At 36.8% G+C, this 14,732-nt stretch overlaps 1 protein-coding gene across 4 annotated transcripts in view; it reads left to right on the top strand.

Annotated features, from left to right (window-relative positions):
• The window catches only part of Etv1 (ETS variant transcription factor 1), a 98,078-nt gene that overhangs the window by 60,910 nt on the left and 22,436 nt on the right, over positions 1-14,732 (top strand). For all 4 annotated transcript variants that reach the window (XM_042695821.1, XM_042695823.1, XM_042695822.1 and 1 more), the window contains one exon: positions 2,485-2,732. In XM_042695821.1, the coding sequence (XP_042551755.1) occupies positions 2,485-2,732 (248 nt within the window). The remainder of the gene's footprint in view (positions 1-2,484; positions 2,733-14,732) is intronic.

Raw genomic sequence — 14,732 nt, 5'->3', positions numbered from 1 at the left:
ACCCAGAACAGCCGGCCCGGAACTACAAGAGGGAAGCTCAGGGTCTTTTCCCACTGCTCCCCAACTGCGTTTTGAGGACAGTACCAGCTGGCCAATCCCAGGAAAATCTCCCAAGCCTTATGTTTCTGCTGAGGATTTCTTAGAGGGCTGTAGCCAAACAAATGACAGTCACTCAGTTACAAATGGCAAATTTGCTCTGGGGAATAGATGCTTTTCCCAGATAGCCCCATCTAGCCCAGCACCCCGCCTCCCTCTGGGAACACTCAGTGGCCAATTGGCCTGTGCTCTGCTTCCTTTCCTCAGCCTCAGGCCAGCCCTTTGGCACTCTGTCCTGAACCTACTGAGCAAGATCCCGGTCTCTCTCTCTGTCTCTCTCTCTCTGTCTCTGTCTCTCTGTCTCTCTCTTCCCCCCTCCCCCTCTCCTCCTCCCTTCTCCCTCTCTATCTCCTTCTCCCTCTCTCTGTGTTCCCTACCCCTCCACTTTGCACGACTTCACCAGCATGCTTTTCTTACCCATCAACTTTCTTCCAGAAGCTTCTTCAGTCACTTTCATTTTACTACTGGTCAGTGGCTGATAAGAATGCCACCCTGTGGTCTCTTGTAAAGCATGTGTTTGATGTGTGTATGTCCCCAGCAAGAACCCAACTGGTATCAGGTTGACTTTGTAAAAGCAAATGGTTTGATTCCCTGCAAAGCTTTCTGTACAAGCATTATTAACTGCCTTTTAAGGCTTCACAAGTGAGTTAGTTTCTTATTTTATCTTCAAGTTACAATTTTCTGATTCACTCCTTGACAGTTCTTAATGATAATTTCTGTTTCTTTTTTTGGCTAATGAAATAAGCAAGAGAAGGGAAATGAATGCAGTGCCAGTCAGCCTGTTTTTTTTTTTTCCTTCAATATCCGAGCTTCCAAGTTTATTTTCTGCAGGTGTAGGTGGAATTTCAGGGCTTTCCATAGCAGCCAGGGAGCCTAGAGTTGAATCACAGGATGGTGTCTTCTTAGAAATGCTAAAGCAATTGCCTTGCCATTGTTTAGCTTCTATCTTGTTTTGATTTGACATCACCAAAATTAAATGGTATCTTTCCTAAAGTCTCAGGATGCTTTTAGTAGGGGATGGTTAATAGGCTAATTTTTGCTTATAGATGTTTTATAGGTTATTTTTAAGTACTCTTGGGGCATTTTTAGAGCACTTTTGAATCTTTAATTAATCCATATCTTTGTGGTGGGTCAATAATATTATGGATGAGAAACACGGAACAAAAGAATTATATGAGCAGTCAATCATTACACAGGATGAACAAGGATGAACGAGCACAGGACTCACCTCTAGCTTTCTGCTGAGGCTTCGGAACTTACTTCTGATCTCTCAGCCACCTTGCCTCAAATTTATGCAATTTCTTTTATCTTCCTTTGGTGGTCCGCTGTATATTTATACTGTTTTAAAAAGAATCAACAAAAAGCTTAAATTTGAATCCCCATAAAATCACATTCTATTTGTTACTTGAACCTGATATTAATTGGAGCATTCTTGGAGAATTAAAAGTTCTGCTGATTTGACAAAAGAGTTGCTGCTTTCTTATTTCAGTCATTACTGATGGTTGTGGAAAGAAAACCAATATAAGAAGGCTGCTGTTTGCTGATTAATATGGTAACAGAATTAAAAGAGAGAATGAAGTTGGAGATCAGATTCTTTTCCATATATAGTTATTTCAGAATCTTTTCATGTAGAAGTTACATGAATAAACTAATTGGCTTAGAATCATGCTTCTTAGCTATTAAAGTTTATATATACTCAGAGTACTTTATTACACTCTTATCTCTGCTCCCAACGTATCTTTAAATTATGAATTGTCCTGAAGTGATTATAAGGAATAGATCCGAAAAGAAACGTAAGTCAGTGTATGATTAAAAATCATTATGTAGGGGTTGGGGGAGGATGGGAAGGGATGGGAAGGGGAAACAAAGGAGGAGGCTACAATGCTTGATAAGAAATGTACTCATTATCTTGCCCATGTAATTGTAACCCCTCTGTACAGTAGTTTCACAATAAAAAAAAAAAGAAAGAAAAAAAAATCATTATGTAGACAGCAGCTGGTGGCTCATGCCTGTAATCTTAGCTACTTATGAGGCTGAGATCTGAGGATTACAGCTCAAAACCAGCCTGGGCAGAAAAGTCTGTAAGACTCTTACCTCCAATTAACTACCAGAAAACTGGAAGTGGCTCTGTGGCTCAAAGTGGTAGCCTTGAGCAAAAGAGCTTAGGGACAGTGCCCAGGCTCTGTGTGCAAACCCCACAACCACCACCACCAACGAAAAGAATTATAATGCTACTAACCTAAGAAAGAGAAATGCTGTGATCTTTCATATTGATAGTTTGGATCATTGAGTACTATTTTGTTTACTAGCCCTTAAAAGTTATTGGTATAATTTAAAAGAATAGTCTGAGTTTACGATCTATCTGAAACATATTCTCTTATCCCCTAGATTTCGCCGCCAGCTTTCTGAACCTTGTAACTCCTTTCCTCCTTTGCCGACAATGCCAAGGGAAGGACGTCCTATGTACCAACGTCAGATGTCTGAGCCAAACATTCCTTTCCCACCACAAGGCTTTAAGCAGGAGTACCATGACCCAGTATATGAGCATAACACCATGGTTGGCGGTGCATCCAGCCAAAGCTTCCCCCCTCCTCTGATGATTAAACAGGAACCCAGAGATTTCGCATATGATTCAGGTAGGCTTATACTTCCATGCAACTCTATGTAAAGCATATTTCACCTCCTTTGTCAATTTGGATAGTATTGTCAGACTTGTTGACTCATGACCATTTATAATGAGAGATCCTTCTGAATTTATCCTGTATTTGAAACTTTCTCTACAAGTGGAAGGTTGAACTATCAAATCATTTTGGTATATGCTAATAATCAAAATAGTGTCTAGAAATGAGACTATTTCAATGAGAAGTGCAATTTATTAAATTATGTGTTTTCAGCTCAAAAGGGTGCATGGTAATTTTCTTACCTCCTTCCCTCCCTCCCTCCCTCCCTCCCTCCCTTCCTTCCTTCCTTCCTTCCTTCTTTCCACTCTTTCTTTCCTCTTTCTTTTTTTTCTCTTTCTTTCTTTCTCTTTCTTTCTTAAGTTTTTTTTTCTCTTTTTTGGGGGGATAGAACTCAAAGCATCTCACACACTAAATTGGTGCTCTACCACTTGAACCGTGTACTTATCCTTATCTTTTTGCCCAGGCTGCCTTAAATCCTCTGGCCACTATCTCTTAAGTAGTTGGAATTATAGGCCCATAATAGACTGCAGAGCTGTTTTTCTCTCTCTTTTTTTCCCTGTTTCTTCTTTCTTTTCTTTTACTCTTCTTTTCTTCCCTCCATCCATCCATTCCCTACTTCTTTCTTTCTTTCCTTCTATTTTTCAACTTCAGTCCTGTTTGAAAACAATGCTTACATAAAACAATATTTCTTCTATATTGGGCATTTCTTGTATATAACTTAAAAATATATTGATGTCAAAGATTCCAAGAGCTCATAAATAAGAACTCTGACATAATAGGACTGGAATAGCAATGTGTGAGTCATTCATAGAGCTTAACTTTGGCTCAGTGAACTAGAATGTACTATAAGATACAGTCTGTTAAAAGGGAGAGAGACCTTACTGAGAATAAGAAAGGCTTAAAATCTATTCCAAATGTTACCATCAGTTTTTCCAACATAAAATTTAAGACTTTAGAAGAAATACTCAACTAATCTCTCGATAATGTGAGAATGCAGGGTATATATTCTTTTTACACATCTCAGGTGTTTTGAAAAGATTCATGCAATAAAAGTTAATGTTTAAGGGCACCATGCACTTATAAAATACTATCACTAGTATTGTTGTATCTGTGGTCAGTAGATAGTCATAGACATGGAAATGTTTCAAAAAATTGTAATTTCCTTTTGTCTGGATTCAAAGGTAAGGATAGGTTTTATTTTCTATGAAAGGACTATTGCTTCCCTCATAATCATTCCATTTTTATGTCAATTTTGCTTGAGGGAAAATAAAGCTGTTTCCATGCCCTGAGTTCTTAGCTTCAATTAAGAACACTTAATTCATTATGAACTTCTTTCAATCTTGACAAGAGGGAGCTCTGAGACTGAGAGTTGACCTCTGACCATTCTTGGGTTGCACCCTTCCTCACTGGGCAAGTTTGAAGAGCTAAGGGAACTAACCAAGTAATTTAAGTCATGCTCTAACTCCTAGAGAGCACACCATCTCCCCATGACCCATGAACTTTTTAACAAATGGGGAGTCCACAATTAGGGCCTGAGTTGGTTCATCCTAGGCCTTATTTTCTAATAACAGAGTACACAGTTCCTGTGTTTTCCCCACCTCTCTGTAAATGCAAGATAGTGGCCAAAGAGGCAGCTTAATGAGAGGATGTGAGGACAGAGTCTGGATGTGTCTTTGAGCTTGTTTCTGAGTTCCCTTCAGCGTAGCGCCATGTTGGATTGGAATGAGGAAGAAAAGCAGGAAGGTGGATAGACATCCTACTGTAGGTTCAATCCTAAGAAATTTCCTTAAATGCTGCATTTGGGACTTGTGGGTTATTATCCCATGACTTACTTTCAAACATGGGGAAGATAAGATCTACTTAGGCTGATTTATAATTTAAATGTATTAATTTTGAATTAAATTTAAGTTAAATTATTTTATATAACTTATTTACTTATATATTTTTGTGATGCTACTGGGGCTTGAACACAGGGCTAAGGCAGGATCTCAGCATTTTCATTCAAGGCTGACACTCTAGCATGTGAGCCATATCTCCAATGCTTGCTCTTTTTCCGGGTTACTTGGAGATAAGAATCTTACAGACTTTTCTTCCTGGGCTGGCTTCAAATCTTGGTCCTTATAGCTCACTCCTCACTTCTTGAGGATATATGAACCAATCAGGAAAGAGATTTAAGGATTCTAATGAGGGTCAAAGTATGGGACCTGGCTCTGAAAAGCAGTAATTGCATTATTGGTGGACCACATGCATGCATCATGGACTGTAGCTAGTGACTGCATGACCCTCAAAAGCACAGCTGTGTCTTTCGTAAGCTTCAAAAACATGGTTCAACATTCTATTTTAAAGTTATGGCCTATTTACACTGATTTATGAAGTACTATTTGATATTTGAGATGCTTTTAACTTTTTGCTACTTTGCCTCTAATTCTTTATATATATATATAAAATCTATCTATCTATCTATCTATCTATCTATCTATCTATCTATCTATCTATCTATTATCTCTCTCTGTGTATGTATGTATATGTATTTGTATATGTATATGTATATATATATATTTTTCTTTTTCCCAGTCCTGATGCTTGAACTCTGGGCCTATACACTGTCCTTGAGCTCCTTTTTACTGGATTCTAGAAGTCTACCACTTGAGCCACAGCGATACTTCCAGCTTTTTCTGTGATTTAATTGGAGAAAAGAGTCTCATAGCCCCGAGCTGGTAGCTCACACTTGTAATCCTAGCTACTCAGGAGGCTGAGATCTGAGGATCATGTTTCAAAGCCAGCTGGGGCTAGAAAGCCCACGAGACTCTTGCGTCCACCAGAAAATCAGAAGTGGTGCTGAGGCTCAAGTGGTAGAGTGCTAGCCTTGAGCTGAAGAGCTGAGGGACAGTGCTCAGGCCCAGAGTTCAAGCCTCACGATCAGATACACACACACACACACACACACACACACACACAAATTCTTGTAGACTTTCCTGCCTGGGCAGGCTTCAAACAACGATCCTCAGATCTCCTCCTGAGTATCTGTGATTTCAGGTATGAGCCACCAGTGCCCGGCTTCTAATTATATTTTAAATTGTGAAATTTAATTTTGAATTTATAATTTCATTATTGCAACTAGGATTCAAGTTTTCTTTATTTGAATAGTTCAGTGGTAAAGATGGAGTTTTTTGGGTATGATTTTAAATAAATGTAATGAAGTCTAACCAGGGCTTATAAAACTTAATCTATGGATATGAAAATATACTTTTCTTGCCAACAGATTGTTGTTGTGAAATAGATACCTCTGTGTATGTCATATATTACAACTAATAAGTATGATCTCTAGATATTTGATTTGTATAATTAATTTTTTCATTCGTGCTGGGAATATATTAAATAACTTTCTAGGAAATCTAATGTATTTATCACTGAATCTCTGATTTACCTCTTTACCTATTATTTTTGAACAAACAGCACATTAGGAACCATTTTCTAAGTGTTTTAGGAACAATAAGAAAAACCCACCACTTTTAAAGTCACATAATCCAGCATGTTTGATCTAAAGGTTATCCTTCCAGAAGGCCTGTAGGTCTCTTTATTGCTTAATTCAATGTATCATAAATGTTGTGACAATAAAAGATGTCTTGTAAGAGGAAAGGCAGCATGATTGTGCTCTAATAAAGCCTGACATTAATTATGACATGGGAAATGGAAGCTCTATTAGTGATAATTATAATTACAGGAATGCAATTTCAACTGCCGAATATTTAAGATAAAAAAATTCGAAATATTATCTTAGCAGAGTAGAAAGATTTATTTAAGAGTTGAGTAAAACACTTGGATCAGAAGACAGAGAGAAGATATAAACGAGGCATTTAAAAAGCCAATGTGGTGAAGGAGTGCAGCATTATTTCCACTATTGTTATTCTTCTGTAGCCTAATAAGGCTTCATTCAACAGTATACAGATTGTTTTTGCATCCTTTTACAGGCATTCACTACAATAACTGGATAGATGAACTATTTTCATATGTTTTTGTGAAGGCTAGCTACATCATCTGGAGGATAAGGCTAGATGTTTTAAGATTCAAAAACCATGTTTTTTCCTAATTTGGTGAGGAACATATAACACATTACCAGGTGTTTAAGAGATACTATCCTTGTTAGGTTCACTATTGTGAAGTGGGAAAATATACAATTTCAAACAATATGAATGGATTAAAATGAGTTCTTTATTTTCTTTTAAATATACCTCTTACTAGGAGTGTTGTTAATACATAGTGGTTATCTATAATCCCAGCTACTGAAAAAGCTGATTTAGGAGGATTGAGGTCTGAGGTGAACCTGAGCAGGAGTACAAGACCCTACCTGCAAAACAAACTAAAACTAAAAGGAATAGGGTGTGATTTACTTCACAAACAGGAGGTCCTAGGTTCAGTCCCCAGTAAGGTGAAATACTTGACAGAAAATGAAAAGATACCACAAACACCGTTAAGAATTGAGATGTTCAAAGAAGGGGCCTTTTATAGCAGTTCTAGAAATGGCTGAATTATAACGAGAGCAAACACAAATTGACAATCCATATGTGAACTTTTGAGTTTGAGCCTTCTTACTTGAATGTTACAGCCCTTGATAACACAGTACTTACAATATAAGTACAGCAGTGGGTTTCAATCTTTTGCCCTTTCCTTTCCACTTTTCACAAATAAGCTTATGAGGTACTGCAGCATCTAAAAGAGATGTGGGAGTGTTTTCTCATTTAATAAAAAAGTAATAAATATATCATTTATATAAAAAGACACAAGCAAAAGAAAACCTCCCGCTGGGCGCTGGTGGCTCACGCCTGTAATCCTAGCTACTCAGGAGGCTGAGATCTGAGGATCGTGGTTCAAAGCCAGCTCGGGCAGGAAAGACCGTGAGACTCCTATCTCCAATAAACCACCAGAAAACCGGAAGTGGCGCTGTAGCTCAAGTGGTAGAGCGCTCGCCTTGAGCTGAAGAGCTGAGGGACAGCGCCCAGGCCCAGAGTTCAGGCCCCACGACTGGACCCCCCCCCCAAAAAAAAAGGTTGAATAGTAGTTTGTGGTTCATGCCTATAAACATAGCTACTGAAGAGGCTGAGATCTCTGGATCACATTTCAAATCCAGCATGGGTGGACAAATCAGAGAGACTCTTATTTCCAAATAATTATGGAAAAGCAGGAAGTGAAGCTATGGTTCAAGTAAGTGGTAGAGAATCTACCTTGAGCCAAAACGTGAAAGTAGAGCTCAAGGCCTTGAGTTCAATCCCAGTATTTACTAATGCAAGCGCATGTGCGCGCACACACATACGCACAGGTTAAATATTAATTTGTAATGCCATAGTTGCCATAGTAAGCAGTCTTTCAAAGGTTCAGAACCAGCGACTGGACTGTTGCTACCTATCTCCTCTAGGGGCGTAGTTATATTTTCATGAACCATAATTTAGTAATGTATGTGGGCCAGTGATAGCAGCAGACTTCTGGCTTTTTGCTGCTTAATTGGAGATGAGAATCCTACAGACTTATACAGGCTGGGTTTGAACTGCAATCTTTAGCTCATAGACTTCTGTGTAGCTAGGATTAGAAGCTCCTGGCTCTAGATTGTGTGCATACTTGAGTGTGTGTGTGTGTGGTGTGTGGTGTGTGTGTGTGTGTGTGTGTGTGTGTGTGTGTGTGTGTGTGTGTGTGCGCCAGTCCTGAAGCTTGAACTCTGGAACTGGGCACTGAAGCTCAAGGCTAGCCCTCTACTATATGAGCTGCAGCACTACATCTAGCTTTAGTCATTTTTAGGATAGTGATAATTATCATTCCACAAACTTCGTCTGTTTTGTACCTGATACATAACATACTCAGAACTGGGCTTGACTCTATTTTATTACCAAGCATCATTTGCTTAGGCCTCATTTTTCTCTCTGCAACATGGCAGATCATTTTATTCCTCTTACCTATTAAGCTATTGCTTAAAGAAAATTCAAGTGGAGGATCACTTGGGAATTTTAAAGAATGAGCTATTGATCTTTAGAAAATATTAACAATCCTATCTGCTTCTGTAGCATCCAAAGGTAGTTTTCTTTTACTCAGCCAGTGATTTGTGGATTAGTAGATCTCATTGTGCTCCAATTGTGAAAAGTGACAGTGCTGTTTTCCTAATTGATGTTATTATAATAGAGGTCGTGGATTAGACTCACCAATTGACTTTGCTTGTTGTTGCTTAGAATGTGGCATATGAGTTTTCCTCTTTCATTTCTAAGTTAAAAATACCACATCTCCCAAACCATTACTCTTGTTCCACAATATCGGTTTTTCTAAGAAATGCTTCAGTATGTTCTGAATCTACAGTTACAGTAAGTGGGATTGGCGAATGATTTGATTTGAGAATTGAGACTACAGTCTGGATTTACTCTTTATGCATTAACACAGGTCAAATGGACAGGGACTGGCATTTTAAGTCCATAATGGAAGGCTGAAGGCTGTCTTAAACCAATCATATCAGGTTTACCCATGACTGATTGATCCCTACGGGCAGAGCCCTGTAATCATTTCTCTTACATGAATGGACTCTATAGAGCCTGGAGTTTCATTCATAAAATGGAAACTGAAAGGAAGCACACACACACACATATGCACTGGCATATGCGCACACACACACACACACACACACACACACACACACACACAATTTCACTCATTGGAATGTCCATTTATGCGGAGCTGAAGAGTATAGTGTTCCATCAGCTGCTGCCTTTGCCAGTTGACTAGAAGTAATGATTAATGCTCATTGGTCCTGCTTGTGTGTAACTCGACACTATTTATGGCCTTGCAGTGTTCCTAATGTATGGAGAATGAGAAGACAGCATTCTCAAATCAGAAACATAAACAGGAACTGGTGGGTCTGAATTCCATTCAAATATGCCATTTCAGCCCGTCAGTGTTGGTCTAATTTGGATTTTACAGGCAGGAAAGGGGGAAGGGAAGGAGAATCTACTTGTGAGTTGTTCAAGCATGGAAAAAGGGAGTTGGAAAGGGGTGGAGTATACTTTTATAAGGGGCGATTTATAGTTTCTTTTCAAGCAAAATAATCAGGACTCTCAGGCCTGGAGTTGCTTACTGTGAGTGAAATGAGAATAGAAGTGTTTTCAAAAGTGGAACTGAGATTTGAAACTAAATGAAACAGTGTAAAACCTACATGTGTTTGTATATATGGTTAATGAATATGAAAAAAGATGGAAGAAAATACAGCTTTCTTTTTAAAAACAAATATGAATTTGAGTGTTTTTGTTTAGATGATTGATTTTTATTTTATTTTATTTTTTTTTCCAGTCCTGGGGCTTGAATTCAGGGCCTAGGTGCTGTCCCTGAACCTCTTTGTGCTCAAGACCAGACCTCAACCACTTGAGCCACAGCATTACTTCTGGCTTTTTCTGAGTAGTTTATTGGAGAAAAAAAAATCTCATAGACTTTTCTGCCTGGGCTGGTTCAAACTGCAATCATCAGATGTTAATCCTCCTGGGTAGCTAGGATTACAGGCATAAACCACTGGTGCCCAGCTGATTATGATTTTTTTTTATACTTCAACTATTTTTGTGCTTAAGAGGAAGGGAGAGCTATTTTATTTCATAAAATGTTTTCGTTTAGTATCTGAGTAACTTGAAATAATTTCCCAGCAATTTAGCTCAGGATAAATAGATGCTTATTATTTTCAAGGTTGTGTGTGTGAAGTTTCTATCCAATTATTTCTTTATTTCTAATATCTGGAAATTTTTACAAGGATAAAGAGGACAGGAATCAAACACCAAAACAAAGCTTTAAAAAATGGCATGTGTATCATTTGGATTTATTTCACTGTCCTTGTTAAATTAGACAAATGGATTTGAACTCTATTCTGGTAACTTCCTTCTCATGTGTGTGTCCCTCCAGCTCCTGGCTTTATCTACATGATCTCTGTTTTGTTTATTCTTAGCATTAAAAAATAAATTACCCCCTACGTATGAAATTGGAAATATATTAAATTTTGGGTCAACAGATCTATGTCACATGGAATAAGGTATTTTTTTAATTATGAAAATACCGTACAGAGGGGTTACAATTACATGAGCAAGGTAATAAGTACTTTTTTTTTTTTGTTAAGCATTGTTGCCTCCTTCTTTGTTTTCCCCCTACCATCTCTGCCCTCCCATCTCCACGACTACACCTCCCCCTCCCATGGAATAAGTTTTATAACTAATTTGGTAGTCAGTTTCTTTAGAAAAAAGGGGCTAGTAGCACCCATTTCTTAATGCTTTGGTAAGGGACAAATATGGCTGTTAAATATGATTTGTAAACTTCTTAATATACTGGCATATATTAAAGCTTCAGACATTAATAAAGGATTTTTGGTGGAATATTTTGATCTTGACTTTTACGTATTTCTTCAAATAATATTAATGCATTAATAAGATGCCAGTATTATTTTTAATAATTAAAAGTGCACTATTTAGGACTAGGAGAATAAGATGAAGAAAGAGACATATTCTTATGCCAAAGAAGTCTAGTAAAACAATCTGTGGCTGTTTCTGAGAGAGGTAAAGTCATAACAAAGTTGCTGGCATTATTCATGCTCAGAGCAAGTAGAACAAATTATCAATCAAGATAAAGCCCTCCATGATATGTTCATTTCAGAATCATGTGGATTCTAGCACTGGACAATTCAGCACAGAATAAAATCTTCCACTTCAGAATTTTGTTGTTTCTGCTGCAGCAGCTCATCAATGACATTCTTTCATGTATTTTCTTTTAACCTGCTTTCAACTGTGAGAATATGCTAATATCTCATTAATATTCAAGTCACTATTACACTAAGGCTTCCATCACTTCAACTTTTTAAACTTTTAAGCCCAGTTTAATAAAATCATTATGGGCTTGTAAAAATTTGGGCAGAACTCATTCTAAAAGACCATATAAGCTAATATTACCTAGATTTGCTTATTTGTGTATGTGCATGTGTGAGATATTTTCTCATAGACAATACTATATGCTATTATTTGACAGCGTGGAGCTTTTATGTTTTAAAACTATTTTCATTCAACTAGGTGTATCCTTTCCTCCCTCCCACTTCCCTTCCTATTCCTTCTTTTTCCCCCCTCTCTTCTTTCTTTCTTTTAAGATTTGTAAACTCCATGATAGTTGTAGAAAGTCCAATACAATTTTCCCTCTGTACTCAAATCTGTCCATAGTACTATACTTGGATATAAGAAATATTTCTGTAGGTTTTACATTATTGTATTCACCCACAGCTTTACTGATTGCTTTAAAGAGAAAGATTGCATGTAAGTGTGAATGAGGTCACAGTAAATCCATCACTCTCAAGAGATATCAAGCTCCAGCTTTTCTACTTTCTTCTCAATAGTTGTTGTGTAATTAAGATGTTATATTTGAAAGTTTGCAGTTGACATTGAGGTGGTCTCATCAAAACCTGACTGTTCTGCCTTCACATTAACCTTTTTTTTTCTTCTGTGGATTTAGACATATTGCTATGGAGAACTGTTTTGAAGTTAGTGTTGCACAATGACTTTACAGATGGAAAATTTCCTTCTTCTTAGTAGCCTTTAAGATGGTCTTGTAAAACACCATCCAATAAAGTTTTCTTGATTTTTTTATACCAAACCTATTCCTATTTGAATGTGAAAGCATAATATAAGGGTACCGTGGGTGCTTTGTATTTAAACACACCTTTATAATGTTTATGTTACTTATGAGGACATTTGAATGTTTGTGTTACTAGAAAAACTTTAAATTTAGCTAGGCAGAATGGTCTATGCTGGTAATACAGGAAGACAGAGGCAGGAATATAGAGGAACGTAGGTCTACATAGTAAGACTCTGTCGGGGGAGGGGGGTAGGGGCAGAAAAAGAAAGGGAGAGAGAAAAGGAAGGAGGTAGAGGAGGAAGGAGAGTCTGATATAGCTTTTAGAAAAGTAGGCAAATGATGGCCTAAAGAGAAAATTTTCATTCTGTATTACTGGGCAGCAAGTATGCAAATGCAAAGGAGTGCCTAGCAGAATTACATGTGCAAATTCAAAGCTGCATTTTGTGGTCAAGTCCTTGGATACAGCTTCCCAAATCTCTATTATGTTTCCCAGCATAGTTTTAAAATACAAGTCAAGAGACCAAATACTTTTCCCTTTCAGAGGTATCTCTTCTGCTTGGCTTAATTTGAAGAAGACTGTACTATTACTTAATGCAAAAAAACCCAAAAAACAAAAAACCTTAAATTAGAGAGTTTAGTGTCACTTTATTTTAGTTTTTGATAACTCCATCTCCATTGACCAGGGCATTAAACTGACAACAGTGCATTGCTGCTTTGAATTTTTGTAGTGTGTTAGATCAGCTTTCATCACCTCCAATTCCTGTGTAACAAATGAGAGGTAGTTTGACTTCTACACGTTAATTAGGTCATTACTAATAGGATGTTATAGAGCTCTTTGAGCCACAAGTTTCTAAATGAATAAAAATCCTTTGTCCTTAAATTAAATTTACCTAAGTCAATTTATAGACAGAATTGAAAACTTTTTAAAGCCAATATTATTTAGGAGCAAACAAAAGGGCAGTACTATTACAAAAAAAAACCCTTAAAAGATGTACTTTAAAATATTCAAAAAATAATTGTAATGGAGATTCTGGCTTTAATGTTGTAAATCACAAAATAGTGTTTATTCAATGTATTTTATACCATAGATTCATAGATTTGTGAAGAATATTCCAGAATAAAAACAATGATAACAAATCAGCCACTTGATGTAATTTAAGAAGCAAAGAAAGATATAGAATTTTATTTTAATATATAATTATTCTTAGTTTTAAGTATCATGATTCTTTTTGTTTAAACAGTTGTGAGAATCACTTAAAAATATTCTGTTGTTAATAATAAGTACCGTGTGTCAAATTCTGTGGAATACGTACGTTGCACACAGTTTGTTCTATTTGGTCTCTCTCACAGCTCAATAAGGATATTAACATTGCTTTCATTTTACAGCAGTCTGAGACGTAAGCATATTAAATAACTAATATGTTGTCCTATACCCACAAAATGTCAGATCTAAGATTCAAGTCTATGTAAGGACAAAATGCTGTTTGTAAACACTGTGTAATACTAGCTGTTCTAAAATTATAACCAGGGATGCACTACAGGACAGTGTAGGTAAAGTTATAGTTCATCAGTGTTGTTGAATTTTGTAAGTGTTACTCCATGACAAAGCAGAAGGGGATATATATGTAATGCTTCCATTCTCTGACACAAAACATTTCCTTTGAAGTCACCAGTTAGCTAGTATGGATCTTAGTTGACCATTTAGCAAAAGTTAAAATGTAATGTCAAACTTCATTGGTTGGATTTTTTTTATTAGATAAGGTAGAAATGAAAGCAGCAGGCAATTTAATTAGCAGTAATTTTTCTGGGCAAGTCATTACTTTGATGAACTTCAGAGCAATGTTTATGGCTCCTAATTAACCCTGTTAGTCATTTGATTGAATAATCACTTTGGAAATGTTTCTACAATTTGATTAGAGTCTGACCCACTCTGATAGTCATAAATTAACTGATATCACTTTAGGATAACATGACTTTAGTTACTTTATGGGAATAAACCTCTTGGCTCTATTTTTTCAGGCTTCTCTAGACTGTATAAAGGACACCAATTTTAAGGAGAAACTAAATTTAAGTAAATGCTAGCCAAGTGTCTCAAGTTTTAAGTTCTACCTGCTAATTTTATTTACCCTGCAGTATAATAAATAGTAGTAGGATTTGACAAAACACAGTCCTTCATTGCTTTTTGGTTGCTGTTATTTTAAGAGTATAGATCACAAATTCAACCTTTAGAAATATAACATTTCTGTCATGTCATTAATTTATTATGAGTCTTAAATCGATATATTTTAAATATCACAAATGAATAGCTAGAATTTTTGAAGAACATTAGAG

The sequence above is a fragment of the Dipodomys spectabilis genome, unplaced genomic scaffold, assembly GCF_019054845.1.
Source record: "Dipodomys spectabilis isolate Male_0828 unplaced genomic scaffold, ASM1905484v1 ptg000190l, whole genome shotgun sequence".
Classification (NCBI taxonomy): Eukaryota; Metazoa; Chordata; class Mammalia; order Rodentia; family Heteromyidae; genus Dipodomys; species Dipodomys spectabilis.
Note: the sequence above shows the minus strand (reverse complement) of the source record. Positions and strands in the feature narration are given on the sequence as shown.